This window comes from Penicillium brevicompactum (assembly GCF_028827555.1).
Source record: "Penicillium brevicompactum strain IBT 35665 chromosome Unknown utg000002l_segment0_segment0, whole genome shotgun sequence".
Lineage (NCBI taxonomy): Eukaryota > Fungi > Ascomycota > Eurotiomycetes > Eurotiales > Aspergillaceae > Penicillium > Penicillium brevicompactum.
This window is the reverse complement of record NW_026623205.1, coordinates 2,564,485-2,580,559: the sequence shown is the minus strand read 5'-3', so window position 1 is coordinate 2,580,559 and position 16,075 is coordinate 2,564,485. Positions and strand designations below refer to the sequence as shown.

The 16,075-nt window shown below is 46.6% G+C and overlaps 5 protein-coding genes across 5 annotated transcripts; 4 read left to right on the top strand and 1 right to left on the bottom strand.

Moving 5' to 3' along the window:
* Window positions 1-598: 598 nt before the first annotated feature.
* On the top strand, window positions 599-1,555 carry N7506_003645 (alpha/beta hydrolase; the record flags this gene model as incomplete). The annotated part of the gene is made up of 1 exon (XM_056952940.1): window positions 599-1,555. One exon carries the CDS (start codon window positions 599-601, stop codon window positions 1,553-1,555), a length of 957 nt encoding a protein of 318 aa, XP_056814632.1.
* A 2,928-nt stretch (window positions 1,556-4,483) lies between these two features.
* On the bottom strand, window positions 4,484-6,729 carry N7506_003644 (uncharacterized protein; the record flags this gene model as incomplete). Its single annotated transcript, XM_056952939.1, has 3 exons — window positions 4,484-5,554; window positions 5,614-6,545; window positions 6,603-6,729. The coding sequence occupies 3 exons, from the start codon at window positions 6,727-6,729 to the stop codon at window positions 4,484-4,486; spliced, it is 2,130 nt and encodes a 709-aa protein (XP_056814631.1).
* A 3,266-nt stretch (window positions 6,730-9,995) lies between these two features.
* On the top strand, window positions 9,996-11,675 carry N7506_003643 (uncharacterized protein; the record flags this gene model as incomplete). Its single annotated transcript, XM_056952938.1, has 3 exons — window positions 9,996-10,042; window positions 10,093-11,584; window positions 11,643-11,675. The coding sequence occupies 3 exons, from the start codon at window positions 9,996-9,998 to the stop codon at window positions 11,673-11,675; spliced, it is 1,572 nt and encodes a 523-aa protein (XP_056814630.1).
* A 1,088-nt stretch (window positions 11,676-12,763) lies between these two features.
* Window positions 12,764-14,429, top strand: N7506_003642 (serine/threonine-protein kinase; the record flags this gene model as incomplete). The annotated part of the gene is made up of 6 exons (XM_056952937.1): window positions 12,764-13,036; window positions 13,129-13,323; window positions 13,379-13,752; window positions 13,808-13,973; window positions 14,044-14,077; window positions 14,287-14,429. 6 exons carry the CDS (start codon window positions 12,764-12,766, stop codon window positions 14,427-14,429), a joined length of 1,185 nt encoding a protein of 394 aa, XP_056814629.1.
* Window positions 14,430-14,657: 228 nt separating this feature from the next.
* On the top strand, window positions 14,658-15,070 carry N7506_003641 (nuclear transport factor 2 family protein; the record flags this gene model as incomplete). The annotated part of the gene is made up of 3 exons (XM_056952936.1): window positions 14,658-14,717; window positions 14,801-14,899; window positions 14,972-15,070. The coding sequence occupies 3 exons, from the start codon at window positions 14,658-14,660 to the stop codon at window positions 15,068-15,070; spliced, it is 258 nt and encodes an 85-aa protein (XP_056814628.1).
* Window positions 15,071-16,075: the final 1,005 nt, after the last annotated feature.

The window sequence follows — 16,075 nt, the reverse complement described above, 5'->3', positions numbered from 1 at the left end:
AGGTCTTTCATAGCTCCGGGGCTAATGCAGGGGAGATCAAAGCAGAAATATCGCTCCGAGGCCGCTGTCCAACCTCCGGTGATCCCCGGATATCAAGTTTCCTTGGTCCAGTAAGCCTTAAAGTGTGCACACTTTCTTGGCCATGTTATTGATATTAATGAACTGTCGATTGTGATAGAAAGAGGAGCCGCATGCTAAACTTTATTGCAATATGAAGGAAGAGGCGAAGAAGAAAGCGAATCAGAGAATCATACAAACAAGCTTTCCTTGCCCCGAGAGTCAGACATCGTAACCCTTCCAAACAGTCTATTTGATCCTGCCGAAACCCATGAGATATTCCACTCCTTGGCAACCAAATTTTGAGACTAAACCAACATGAGATATGCAAAATTCATTGCAACAGGAAACATCATTTTAGGGTTGAGGCGCATTACTGGTTCTCATACTGAGTAGATGTACTTCGGCCGTCATCCCACTGAGGTCCGTGCCCTTTCGTTATATTGACTACCCCTCAACTTTCCCTCAGTCTCCACATCGTCGGACCAACACAAGCATAATTACAAGCTCTCTGATACCTTGAGATCCGCACCTCGTAAACATGAGTTCAGCCATCTCACCAGGCCAAACACTGGCCCCCAGCCTGGCGACATTACCAGACGGTCGGACTCTCTCCTTTACTTTGGCGGGGCCTAGTCGTCACGATAGAGATCCGATCACGATTATATTGCCAGGAGTGGGATGCAGCATTACAGAATGGGTTGGTGTTCAAAAGCTCTTAGGGCAAAGCTCGCCAATTCTTCTCTACGAACGTTCCGGCTTTGGTCAGTCGGATGAATCCACAGATCCACCAACAGCATCACATATAGCATTTGAGCTTCATATGCTTCTACGAACCCTGGCAATAGACCCACCATATGTTTTGGTCTTTCATTCCTACGGAGGAATAATCGGACGGGAGTTTGTGGAGCTACGGCAGCGTGCTGGAGGGAAAGATGATGTGACCGGAATCGTGTGTGTCGATGCGAACCAAGAAGACAGTCTAAGACTGTGGCCGGATCCGGATATCGAACCGCTTGCAAAAGGCTTGGACTGGTACACTGCGATTGGACTAGCCGATGAAAAGGCCATGTCGGACGATGAGTGGAAAGCTGTCACTGAAGGACAAAAAACTGCGAAGCATCAGCGGGCAACACAGAAGGAGATGGAACAATATGTCCCAAGCTTGAAAACCTTGGCAGAAAAAAGGCAGCTGGAACGAGATCCACCGCTTCTCCGAGATTATCCCGTCAGCGTTATGAGAGGTCACCCCGATAGAGACTTGAGAAGAGTGCTCCGGATTGCGACCGAGATTGGCAATGGATCTGAAGAGCAGAGACGGCAGTTTGCAAAAAAGCTGGAATCTTACCCGGCCCTTCAAGAGAGTATTCAAAAAGAAAACCTTAAGTTGTCATGGCGACATAGATTTGTGGATCAACCAGAATGTGGGCACTTTATCCATGTGGTAAAGCCAGAGGCTGTTGTTGAGGAGATAAATTGGGTGCTACAGAATCAGTGAGATTCCATTGAAGCAAGATTGATCATGTCACTGGGTTGAATCAACCAAATGAGAAGGATGAGAAACAAAAGAAACCCCCCGTGGACAATCATGGGGATTCGCTAGTGGTGCTCAACCAACTACCAACTCACTGGCTGACATGCGGTGGATATTCAGGTAGGTTTTGCCTTGTTGAGATAGGGCTCTGTTTCACTCTAAAGATTGACCAGATTGACTCGAGATTAGCGTGTGACTTGATTCTTGATACTGTCAAGATCTCAGAACTCTTCATGCTGTCTTTGTAGAAGACAATGATCAAAGTGTGCAATTGGTTCAGCATCACATTCATGACGTTTCTTTCCGTGGCAGAAGCCGCTTGAAAATCTATTGTAGTCCTTTACCACCTTCATGGGAGCGGAGAACTTCGAACGAGATTCGTATGAGGGTGTGAAGGACCAGTGGCACGCTGTACCAGCGTAAATTTTTGTCATGGAAGAAACGGAAGCATTGTTGCTTGGTTTGTCCTTCCTGAAGTACTTTGATCTGCCGGGTTGGGTTTTTCCTCTTGTAGCACTAATTCTGAGCTGTTCATCACCCAATGGGACGATAGCTCAGTTGGGAGAGCGTGCGATTGAAGTTCGCAAGGTCGCTGGTTCGATCCCGGCTCGTCCCATATTTTTTGACATTTTTATTATCAGACAGACGGACGGACGGTCATCTATCTATCTATTATCAAATCAAGTAAGTAAATAAAGTAAGTGTAGGACAGACAGACAGGCAATAAATAATTTTACTTACAATAACTTATCTATAGATCGATCTCCTCTCCAGAGATGGTAACATGAATAGAGGGAGTCCAATAGCTCTTACTCAAAGAACTCAGTCAATTACTGCTTTAAGCAACTTGGGATGTTTCCTGAAGTTGCTGGAATTGGTTATCATAGGAAAGTTCGTACATCAACAGTCCTCAAACGAATAATTCGGCTAATGGAGGGAAGGAGTGCAAGAGCGTACAGAGTATGCTTCTCATGATATCTGCTACGGAAATAGCCAAGACAGAATAGAATGATGCGACAAACAACTGACATTGCCAACTATCATCAACGGGTAGGTAATAAGGCATCATTAGACATGAAGGTAAAAAAAAAGCTTTGAGGTAGCTAAATACTACATACAATTGAGGGTTTTGGCAGCAGTCGATGAGAATATTGATCAGACCTGATGACAGCTTGATTGCTTAGCATGAGCACCTGACGGAGCCCTTTCTTTGCTCATGCTTAGCTTAGCACCCATCCCACACTTGTGAAGTTATGATTTATCAATCTTGGAAATGCCGCTATGAACGTCAATTCTAGTTGTTTGATAAAACAGCCTTCCTTTCACGAGGAAGCACTCGACCCAACTCTTCCTATCTTTGACCTTGAACAAAAATTAGATATACCTTCCCATCGGGATGTTGGGAGCAAAAAAGATGGGACGAGCCGGGATCGAACCAGCGACCTTGCGAACTTCAATCGCACGCTCTCCCAACTGAGCTATCGTCCCATCACATGACCTTTTTGTACCAAAGACGTGCTCTTATATTTTGTTCTCCAAATTAAAACAGAACAAAAGCTCGCGTCTTTTCTTTCCAAAAAGAAATGAAATAAAAAACATACATACATACTGTAATGGGGAAACCGCGCCACCTCCCAGGTACACCACTGTGGCTAGTTTTGGCAGCTTTTGTTCACAATCCCATAGTTTAGAAATCCAAGCATTCTACGCCTCTCTGGTAAAACAGCATCTACTTCCTATTCCAGCCATTCTAGGGCTTCACATGCCTCCCTGTTCCCACCGAGCACTGAGCACCCCTGTAGTCTTTCTTGTCTGCGATGTCAGACCGCCAGCGCGCTCTTCCCACTTCAATACGTAGGCTGGCTGGGGTGCGGTCCATTCGCCGTATGCAATAAAAAAACATGGGACGAGCCGGGATCGAACCAGCGACCTTGCGAACTTCAATCGCACGCTCTCCCAACTGAGCTATCGTCCCATTGGATGGTGGAAGCCCAAAACTTTTTCCCTCTATACCCACATGCATTAGACATCAGTAGTGAATCCTTCCAAGGTTCATCATCCATGTACTTTCCATCCCAGTACTTACCTACACAGTCCCCGGCAGTAAGTAGTACAGTGTAACCTTGAAATTTGATAGTACCTCAGCAAGCTCACGGGTGTACCTATCTAAATATGAATGGGGCCGTTCCAATTTACGTCCAAGGATAGGGTCCGGAGGTCCCATATATATATTGAGGAAAAGCTCGAGCTGGCCCAAAGTCAAACTTAGGTAGAAGGAGCTTGGAATGATCCTGAGGTCCCTACCAAGGCTTTGGAAGCTAGAAAACTAGAAAAGGTTCATAGGTATGAGCGTCATTCAATCAAGCCAAGAGCATGATAAAGTATTTAAGGTATCGTAAAACGGAAAACAACATACCCATACCTAGCTATATCAGCTTACTATGTAGTAGCCCATGGCTAACTTGAAAATATAGATAGCAAACGTTGGAAGGAGCTCAATATGCTCAAGACTACGTTGAGTGTAAGGACTGGATACATGGATTCATTCATAGATCCATGTTAGTTTGGGCTCACTTCCGACTTGTAGCCACCACAGAAATTCACCACCGCGGCGATTCCATCTACACCTGGCGCAGGTATTATTGTGGATCTTGACTTACCCAAGCAATGTGACGACTGTGCAAAAGATGGAATCGATGACCAGCACGGCTGACCAGTCTACACAAAGTGCCATTGTCTTAGGTCCCAGAAAAATAGAATTAGCATCCTCCTTGTTTTTGACCTTTTTGAATATAAAAGCCTTTATTCCAGGGTCCAGGGTTTAATCTATCATATGTAACCGCACTGTTTGTTAATCAAAGGTTAGATGTCAAACAATTTCACTGCCTTAGCTCAACAAATCCTCTTAGCCTTTTTTAACTCCTCAAATCTGTATCTGTACGGCCTGCTATGTTTTCTAGGCTCCCCATTTCCCTTGAGATCAAGAATAATACGAGGGAGCTTTAGGTAATCGGCTAAGTCACAGCCCACCTTCAAAAAGCCCTGGTAGATCTTCCGAAGATTGTCACTAGATATCGTTGGGATGTCCCTATCCACCGGGTCAAAGTAATGGTCTTTAGTCCTCTTATCACAATCACACTTGAGTCGCGGCAGTATAAGACGAGGGGGTGAATGGAGACTCCACTCCGGCGTAGTGTAATCCCTCTCGAGCCCGCATTCGATTTTGTTGTCGCCTGTACCAGAACCTCTGCATCGTACCCGAATCAATCCAGCACAGCCGTCCAGGTCCTGTCCTGTGCGACAAAGTGGAGCTTTCCAATTTGACCTGCGGCGTGTTGTCTGCTTAATAGCTCTCTCTTCCAACCGGGTATGATCCTGTACCGTGCGACTCAACGGCACAAGGCCCGGCTTCCCCCTGCACCCTTCTTGTCCACAGCCATTGCCACCCTTTTGGCTGATTCTAACAACTTCAATGACATAAGTCTGCCGTGCATTTGTAGTGAACCAAGGAAATGCGTCATCCAGAACAGGCCTTTGGCAACCGCTACATTTGAGGCGGATAATTTTGCCAGGCTCTGCAGGTATTGTTTGAGCCAGACTAAATTCTGATCTGGGTCGGCTGATCTTCTTGATGTACATTAATCCAACCTTGTAGGCAATGTATATGGCTGAAAAGTTCTTGAGGGGTGATTTGCTGAGACCCCTGTCGAGAAGAGCGAATGCCAATTCCAGACTTTCTCGATTCAAGATTGGCAATCCATGTATCTTGAGACCGTTTTGAGACTGGAGCCATGATTTCAATGGAGCTGGGATATTTGAAAAGTCCAATAGTTCCACCTCAGGGTGATAGTCAATTTCCTCTTCCCTAGAGGACTTTTGGAAGAGATCCTCGTATTCAGCCATCTCAGGAAAGGATAAGATGACGGACTTTAGGACTTCTTCCCTTGCCTCAATGCGAGATATCTGGTTCATAGGTCAGAGGGATCCCTAAAGGTTCAAAGTAATGTATGGCTACTACTAACCTGCTCTTGTTCGAAGATAGGACTGCTCAAGTTTGTTTCCATGGGAATGAGAGACCCATGTGCTTGTTGTATTTCTCGAAAGAAAATATTTTCCTCTTTGCGTTGAGCTTGTTTGATGTCGAACTCCTCAAATCTTTCGGGGAAAGCCAATCGAAAGACATCCAGGGCCTGACGCTCATGCTCTCGTCGGGTCAAATTTTGCAGAGGACTTAGTCGATTGTATTTTCCTCTGATAAGATGGCATTCGAAAAAATTTGGCTTCACTTTTATCTGGTTCTGTAATCCAGCAAGTTGGGTAGCCATCAAGATCATCAAGTCCTGTGGCTTTGCATAAATCTCCGAAAAGCTTGGGCCAGACTTCTTGAGATGCCCAGGTCTAACAAAATACTGTGGATGATAGGCTTGCATGATAAACCTCTTCATAGATGTTGGATTTGCCTCATTGACCTCGAGCCAGAGTCTTACTGACTTGAATATGCCCCATAGTGGCAGCCGGATGAGTTTGACGCTTTCGGATAACGCTTTGAAAACCTCTTCACCAAAGCAGATTTCAACAACTGCAGACATGTTGTCCCGGATTCCCTTTTCAAAATCTTCGTGTGGCTGGCGTACATCCTTCGTGTAGAAGAAGAGGCAATCGTCGGTTCGATCTCGACGGCAGATTTCATCGAACATGAAGCAATGCTCAGATGATAACCCACAGTCGCTTATCATTTGAATGGTTGGGTTTGTAGGATCGTCGGTAATTGTGGTCAATGCATCTGCAACGTAGAATGTTGGGTTTAGAAGATGGAGTGAAAGAGGTGACCTGATTGAACCGCTGGGCTGGACAAGATGCGGCAACCGGTCTGCCCCCAATTTCCGCCAAGCTGCAGTATCTTGCACCACCAGGCGCCCAAATGCAGCAGCCTGATCCCACGTAGGTTCAACACCTCTTCGTGTATTAGCTTGAAGATTAAGGATTATGATCGAGGCCTAAGAGTACATACGGGTCTTGAGTGAATCTTCAAAAGCCCTCACGAGTGGTAGAAAAGGTGAGATCTTCTGTGACTCTTGTGCTGTTGGTTTTTCGATAAAGCACTGCCCGAAAAAGCGGAAAGTTAACTTGGAATTCATGGTTTCGCTTGTAGGCTTCGAAGCTTTGAGTTCAAAGAATGAGAGAGGACACGGGAGTGAGATAAGTCGAGAGAGAACCTGAGAGGTCTAATCGGATGAGCATGTGTCGGCGCGGGCGTTTGCCTGGTTTGCAGGGTCCCCGCTGGTGTAGATAGATCCAGATCTCTCGCTCTCTCTTTTCCTTCTTTCCTCAGGTCTCACAATACATACCGTTTTCCCGTCAGTATGTCTCTAGTTGAACTCGAATTTGTGGACAAACTTGGCCCAGCAAGGACAGAAAATGGATATTGTGAAGACATGAGCACATAGAAATGAGGTTGAAAGAATAGTGAGAAAGTGACGAGCGAGTAGAGCAAGTGTGAATACCCTCTGGACCCTCATCTGCATCATCAACATAAAAGATTGAGATCATGTATCCATTGTTCATTGGATGCTGCTGGAGCCTTAGGCTTTCAGTTGGAAAAAATGTGTCTCTATTCCCCTTGTCGGTTTTTCTCCTTGGTTCGCTTGCTTTTGCTTTCCTCAACTTCATATATTTGACATGCGGTAGGTCAAACAACGCAACTTCCTGCCCCGCCCCGCTGTTCCCAACATGAACTAACGATATGCTGTCTGATTTCTCTTAACACAACCGCGGATGCGTTAAGGGAATTTTTCCTGTGAAACAAGCGAGCCCTGAAGATAACCACCAATAACTGGACACACAAGTTGCTCAGACATCTCTATACCCATCGAATTATTCTTACAAAGCACTACAGCTCCTAAACCCAATTGACCCACAACTTTTGATATTTTTGGAGAGGGACTCCTTCAATGTCATAATTTGAATGAAGAGGGAGTATAGAACAGGGCCCATAAACTCATACCTACATCTTCCACTTCGAGGCGTCACAAGGTTCCCTGAAGAAAAGGGTTGTTACAAGAACGCCATTGTGTGAAGCCTCATGACAAGACTCAATCCCGGTACCTTCTTTCTACCGCTAGGTTTCTACTATTTTCTCCACTAGAGCTGGGTCTTGCCATCATAGTGAGGCGCATTGACCATGACCTTGGGAAATGACCATGTACAAAAGAAGTCCTTGATATTCGAAAGTGTTCAAATAGCATAATTAGAAGAGCAGGAATTTATCATACTGTAATGTATCATGGGAGACGAGGCGAAGAAAGAGAGGAGGAGAGCGAAGCTCTAGATCTACAACTCGTTTCAAACAGTGGAAAATCAGATGGCAGAAGCAAGGGCGATGGGCGGAAAGATAGCAAAAGACTGTCGTGTCGATGCAAACGAGTTTACCGAGCGAGGCAGTAGTTTACGTAGGGAAACAAGCGTCGAAATTTTGGCAACCTAGGCTCCTCATTCTAGGACCTGCGATTGAATCGTTCACCAACACGTGCTCATGGCAAACAAGATGTTTGATCCTGAGACCCTTCATGTAGCACCTCAATGAAAGCTTGATCATGTGATGGGACGATAGCTCAGTTGGGAGAGCGTGCGATTGAAGTTCGCAAGGTCGCTGGTTCGATCCCGGCTCGTCCCATTTTTTTGTTGCCACATTCTCGCATCCTATCTATATACAGCGCCTTGGGCAAGAATTTTTGCTTAACACGGGCCCACTCGCCAGGTCCCACCGGTACATTTGCCAGGCAGGCAAGATTGGTGCTCAGCAACCCGATCCGCAAAACCAGAGTAGCATGTTTCGGTTACCGACTGAGATAAGATCGCTGATATGACTCGAGCTCATGGGCGATTGACGAGTACGCGTCCGATATGTACACAGCCTTGGAAAGACCCTTGGTCATTTGTAAAACAATCAAAACACAGGGGGCCTCGGTGAAATTGGTGGGATTGTGTCTGTTTTCGATCGAATGGATTTTCAGATGACCCCAAGGGTTGGCTTTTGCGAAAATTGGGGAGACGGGGTGGCCGAGGACAACACAACGCCCCAACTGTATAGTCATCAAGTGCTACCCCGGCATTTTTAGCAATCTTTGTACTGTCATTATCGAATTGAACCTTGTAGAGCCCTATTCAATCGCTTACTATGTCGATCTGAGGAGAATAGAGAAGCCACGCCCCGACAAGTCAGCAGTTGTTGCAGCTCAGCAATGTACCGACTGGAGCTGACGGCCGCAAACGTACATGTCGGCCAGGGATTAATGGACCGATGCTGACCTAGTTTTAACCCAAAGTCTGCCTTGTTGCTTGAGTTTCGCTTGGCGGGAGATAAAGAGTACTAGGGGATGATACCGCATGAAAACTTGCCTTGTCGATAATGTATCTTAGTTATTCTCAGTATCGGATTTTGTTATCCACGTAGTATCTTTAACAATCCTTTGTCACGCCCTTTTCCCTATATCTTTAAGGTTATCAACTTTCGCCTTCATGTGAAAAGTGGTATAAGTGGAAGTTAAAAGTCAGATTAGAAACAGGTCGAGATTGGGTCGATCAAGAAAGAGGGAGGGAGCAAAACAAAAAAATAAAAAACATACAACAGTGAGGATTCGCTGGTGGTCACCCACCCAACTACTAACTCACCGGCGTGTGGCTTAAGTACGGCTGAGCGGACGGGAAGCCCTGTTCTCCACACCCTGTGGTCGTATGTACCAGAAATGTGATTGAGGGAGAATATATACTTAGCAGCATATTTGTTGTCTTAGTGAGTCCAGTAGTTGGGAGGGTGTCGCCCAGGTAAGAAATGGGCGAGCGCCACTTTGGGGTCGCGCGAGTGGGGGTGATAAGGGTGAGTGTGTAATAGACGGCCTGAGAACTGGTGATCACCGGGTGAGATTCGCCTCATCCACCACACAGACCCTCTCAGCTGAACCTAGGTATAGCGTGATTGCTTCCCCCTGCAAGTTGCCTGAAACAGTGTCGCTTGGCACGCAGTTCTTAATACAAATCAAGAGAGCAAGGCAGGCGTCAAGGTTAATCAGAGTAGTGCACAATTCCTGGCAGTGCCGCTGGTGGTGTATTATGTTTAACTTGCCATAGACTGACTTTGGGGGAGAGGCACAAGGCGCACTAGGCATACTTGCTGTCTGGATAGGCGCCTGGCCCAAGTCACAATGCATGAATCATTTGGGCCCGGTGCTTGAGACACGTACCTCAAATCCCTGTACTTCTCCACAACTTCAATCTAGTACAATCCTTCTGTAGTAGGAGATGCACCATGCTCACATTCGGCACAGCCCCCGGGGCCGCACCATATTATTTCCCTACGCTGGCTCGATTCTGATTCTCCTTTTTTCCACCACTCCAATCTCTAGAGATGGTTGACCCGATTTCTGTTATATCCCTCGCGGATCTTTGCCTCAAGTAAGCCATAGTTACAGAGATAAAATCTTACATGGTATTAACCCTAACAGATACGGAAAAAAACTTGTGGAGAGATACTCCGCATATGCCCATGCGAGCGATGAGCTTCGTGAGCGGAAGGTTCGAGTGGACAACTATTGGATGCGCACACAATATCAGCTGAAACTCCTTCAACAAGTCGAGGGAACCTTAGAAGAAGAGCACCGGAATACTCAGCAAGAAACCCTTCAAATACTGCTTAACAAGCTTCAAATCGCGGGTCAGATCCTCGATAACGTTTTAATCGATGCTGATATAAAACTTGGAAAAGACGAGATACGCATGCGAAAGTTGAAATATAGCTTCAAACAACAGAAGATCGACAAGGCAATTCAAGATCTCGAGTCCTGGCACAATGTGTTCGATCCGTCGTGGTATCTGATTTACAGAATTCCATCGAGGGCTATTGATACTACATTGCGGTCATACTCGGTTGATTCAACCCAGATCACTCACACCCCAATCGTGTCCGCTCAATCCCTAAGGAAAGCACTTCAATCCAATGAGTCCTCAAAACCTTTCGAATTCCTCTATGTGGAGGGCCTAGAATCTCTTCAACTCCGCGATATCCCACTCTCTACTGCACGTATCGGGCAAAGTGGACGCTCTGGAAAATCGCCATACATTCTTGAAAGATATGAAGTTTATCCGGAAGTCAATTTGAGACATTTAGAGAGAGACTGCCGTGACCTGGCTAAAAGGCTGTCTTTTTCCAACCCTCTGGAGTTTGGCCTCCTTAACTGCAAAGGAGTTGTCAAACATAAAGATAAGAACGCCAACAAATCGACTTTCGAAGCATTGACCTTTGTTTTCCGAGTACCCGCAGGGTGCTCGCAACCTCGCAGTCTCCGGGAATGTTTGAAGAATATTGTGCGAACCGAGTCCTTATCCGATCGTCTTGGAATCGCACAGGATCTTGTGAAAGCAGTGAGCTACGTCCACACCTTCGGTTTCGTTCATAAGAACATTCGCCCTGAAACTATCCTCTTGTTCAACAATGAATCTTGTGGACCCTATCGAATAGGGTCCGCTTTCCTGATCGGATTCGCAGATTTCCGGGCTGCAGAAGGAAATACGTTGAAGAAGGGCAGTTCCTCTTGGCAGAAAAGGCTGTATCAACATCCCACTCGCATGGGGTCTAACCCCGAGGCCTATTATATTATGCAACACGACATTTACAGTCTTGGGTGTTGCTTGCTTGAGATTGGGCTGTGGGAGAGCTTTGTGGATTATGAGAATGAGAAGGCACTTTTACCCCAGACAAGCGAAGACACAGGTGCCATTTCAGGTTACTCGTTAGATGACAGTGTTCAACCATCATTTTTCAAGGATCACTTACTCTCATTGGCGCAGGGCGAATTAAAGAGGAGAATGGGAACTATATACTCTGAAGTTGTAGTTACCTGTCTCACCTGCCTTGATCCCGAAAATGCTGATTTTGGCAATGAGGACGAATTCCAAGATGAAGATGGAATTTTGGTTGGAGTCCGGTACATTGAGAAGGTGAGTCCAGACTGGATAGAAGATTGGTTTTTCAATGAATTCCTCTCACATTCCACAGGTTATCATGCGGCTCAATGGCATTTCCATTTAATTTTCTTGTCCTTCATGTCAACTGGTTTTCTTCATGGTTACATAGAATCTCCCCAATAGCCCACCTCAAGATCTGCAAGTTCAATTTCATGATTCTACGATTGCAAGAACATATTCATCAAACATTTGAAAGTGGATTTGAGCCATTGAGACTCAAAGTGGACTCCCCTATCGTAAAGCAAAGCCGCCCGTGTGAGAGGATCACGGCGACGCGCCCGATCCCGCACTGGCCCTTGGCGGAACTCGGCGCATAACATGATTGGACAATATATATTGTAGTGGGGGCACCGCGCCACTTCCCAGGGGCGGTGCTGTGGCTAATTCGGGCGTCTTATGCTCGCGATCCCCTAGCTTAGCAATTCAAGGATCCTACACCTCTCGCAAGAACAGCATCTCTTTCCTATTCCGGCAGTCCTGGGGGCCTGCGTAGCTCCCCCGTTTTCGCCGAGCACTGAGCACCCCCGTCGTCTTGTCTGCGATGTCAGACCGCCAGCGCGCTCTTCCCACTTCAATATGTAATAGATGTTTGCTTTTTGAATCATGCCACGGGGCAGCGAGCACTGACAGCTAATGCATGAGTTGTCACATATACGTGTGACGCAGAAGGATCGCAGCCCCCTTGTCCACTGGCACTTCGACTCGGGCTAACTCGTCCGGTTTGCCCAGTGACGCTGTTGCTCCAAGGGCCCCTAGAAAACCAACTAGTCCCCGGGGCTCCTTGGTATTTAAAAAATCAGTAGAAATAGCACTACACTACCATATTCTTTCTGGTATACATATCATCAAAAGTGACAGTGCTCAACCCGCCCAAGGAGCTTCTTTGGGTCAAGGCTCCAGCTGGGCACTTCCACCGCTTTGGGTCGAAGAAGCCCCCGATTGGAAAACGGAGAAGATCCTAGCCCCCACATATGCATGCACAAGATATCGTGATAGAACACTTTTTGAACCAATCACGTTCTGGTTTTGAGGCTAACAACTCAGCCTCGTGAACCTCTTTGACCCCGCATATTTGGAGGAACAGCAACTCACTTCAAACCTCCTATCTTCATCTTCCTTCTCAGCTGCTTTCTACAGGGTGCTCTAAAAATAATGGATACATTCGGTCCTCTCCTGCAGGGCTGGAAGCTAGACACCACGATTGATAGCAATGGATATCGGCATCATAAACTGCAATCGGGCCCCGAGTGCTGGAGGGACGTGGGCGAAATAGGAGATGGGGGTTTTGCCACCGTCTACAAAGAGCTTTGTCTGTCGGGACACTCAGAAAATACTATGCGCGCTGTGAAACATATCCGCAAGAGCCAGATGGGCTCTGGGGCGAGGCGAGAGCTGGATGCTCTAGTTACATTCTCCAATTCTCAGGTACGGGAATGGAACGCTTCCTAGCCAAGTACCCGATAGGAACAGACGGCTAAAGAACATTGGAATCTCAGTATAGGAAACATTTCGTCCAGTTCCTGGGCTGGTTCGATGACGCAAGGCACATCTACATGGCAATGGAGTTTTTCGAGCACGGTGACCTCCATAAGCGGATGGAAAAATACGGGACGTTTCCAGAGACTGAAGCAGCCTTGATCACGGCCCAAGTGGCACAGGCTTTGCAGTATATGCATGAGAAGCGCTTCATCCACCGGGACATCAAGCCTTCGGTAGGGTCTGATGCCGATTACTCTGTGATTAAGAATGTTAATACTTGCTGTATAGAATATTCTGGTCTCCCGTCCGGGTCCTTACTGGCATGTCAAGGTGGCTGACTTTGGAATTGCTAAAAATATAGATGGCACCATCGCAAGGACCTGGACTGGCACCGACGGATACATGGCGCCGGAGGTGAGGTCATCAAACTCATACACCGCCGCTGTCGACATCTGGTCACTTGGAGCTGTGGCATATTATATGAGGACCGGCTCCGCCCCGTCCGCGAATCCCATCCCATCTCTACGTAACTCGGGCAAGTTCTGCACGGACTTTGTGATGCGCGCCATGGCCCATGTTCCTGCGCAACGACTCACCATTCAGCAAGTCCTAGCGCATGGCTGGCTTCAAATTGATTATACGCAGCTAGGTGTCACTCAGAGGTAATCCACTATCAGGAGTGTGGCAAATATAGGGAGCTATTCTAACATAGTATAGAGGCGAACCGACTACGGCGTATAAACCCTGGTCGACTGACCGACAGTCGCAGCCTCGTCTACCTATCGCATCGATCATAGATCCAACACTCACGCCAAAGTCGTCCAATGCTTCTCCATATCCCGGGCAACAGAGATATGGCCAGGAAAACAAGTCCAAGAAAAAGGTGGGGATAATTGGTAGACGTAGTGGCACTAAGAAGATTGAGCCTTCACTAACACCCTTGTCTTATACAGTCGCATCTTTCACAACCTCTCCACAAGTCGGTTGGTAAGTTAAGGCAATCCCTCTCGCTCTCATTTAAAATATGGCTCCTCATATCGAGCCACCGGATCCCAAGGAGTCAAAAGACAGGATACAACCCATTCTGAACGCCGACCGATCGGGTTGCGCCTGGCATTATCATGTGGGGATTGGATCGGCAAATTTTGATAGACCAAGCGAATATGCGAGAAAGCTAACAGATTCATCTACCGCAGACTTCATGTTCCACGCTCGTACGTCCCGTCCCCCACCTCCACTTTTCCGCCATGCGATGGCACATGTGTCCGCGCACCATGATAGTCCCACCCTTAACCAGCGAGCCCACGCCGCCCCCAGCTCAGCAACGGGCCACTCATGAACATTTAAGGCACGTTCTAATTGTATCATACATTTACAGAACAGTTCGTCGAGTTCTACAACCAAACTTTTGACACTAACCGTAAAGGTCTTCTGTCACTCTACGTAGGTCAACCCCTGGACTCTCCGTTGCAGGCTTCCCCGTCATGACGAAACCCCATCATGCTCCGGGAGATACTTGCAAAAGTTCGATACTGATAATTGTGTATTTACCAAGCGTGATGAATCGATGCTCACCTTCGAGACTTCATCCGTCTTGGGCGCTAAAGGAATTGTTGAAAAGCTGTCTGTTCGTATCTCCCCTCCCTGCGAAGTCCAATTATTTTTGCCCTATCGCAAGAGCCCGGGATCTCTAACGGGAAAATTTCACAGAGCTTGCCATTCCAGAAGGTTAAGCACGAGGTTTCGACCTTCGATGCCCAGCCCTCCCAAGGCAACGCCATCGAAATCCTTCTGACTGGTACTCTCCGGGTATGTGAAGACCAGCAATATTCCCATAGAATGGGTTACCGAATCTTTTTATCTAACCATAGATTGTATTAGATTGGCGAGGATGCCATGGGCTACACCCAGCTCTTCGAGCTCAGGCCTGATAATGGCAGCTACTTCGTCCTGAACGACATATTCCGTCTGATCATGTGATAGCAGACAATCGCACTACGAATGAGCGGAAATGCACAGAGTAGTATGCAATTTTCTTTCAAGGCTCTGCTTGATCAATTTTCCGTTAAACCCACTCGTTGAAATAAACGCTTTATTTATTTTGGTAGGGATGCTATCATCCTGAATATCTCCGGTAGGGTTGTACAACTTTCAAGGTTTACCAGGTGGCCCGCTGGTAACGTACTCGTAGTAACAAGATAGTTATGGATATTCTGTGTAATGATTTAAACATATCTTATCTCTGCTGCTTCGACATCAACCCATGACAGCATGGCGGTAGCGTCGGGGTCCCTCAGATGTAGAGGGCATTCGTTATGGTGATGGTCTTGGTGGTCCTCGGTCCCCAGCAGTTCACCATCAAAGTTATCTCGTATCAGTACATGAGCCTTCCAGACTTCTTCTTGCAATGCAGTCTTGGATCCACCGAGCCATAGCCAGTCCTATAGAATTTCCAATCGTTCAATGGCTGAGCGGGGTATATCCCGGTTGAGACCGGCACTTCCCTAAGGGTCCATGGGGAGGCGCCTACTATTAAGATATTGGCTCATGTTATCAGAAATCGGAAACTGTACTATATTTTTACTGGGTCCAGACCTAGTAAGCATTGAATCAAATATCGAGGATGGTTCAGCGATAGCGATAGACCTTCCTAAAGCGGCAACAATAACCCAACAATAACCCAGTAACCCAGCGAAAGCCCAGTCAAACCCTAATAAAAACCCAATTCCCATCCCAGTATCATGTAGATCCCTCAAAATATTTTAACTGATCAACCATAAGAAATTTTCAAACATAGGTAGCTCATCTACAATTATTAGAACTTGTAATCTGAAAGGCTCCTAGAAATAATAAAGACATAGACTTTCTTTTGATATAAAATTCAGGCAATTCAAACTACTAATTGTTGATATTGATCTAAGACTAATACTTCACCAGAACGATGTATACGGTTCCTAGTATAAAATATATATCTCAACATAATAG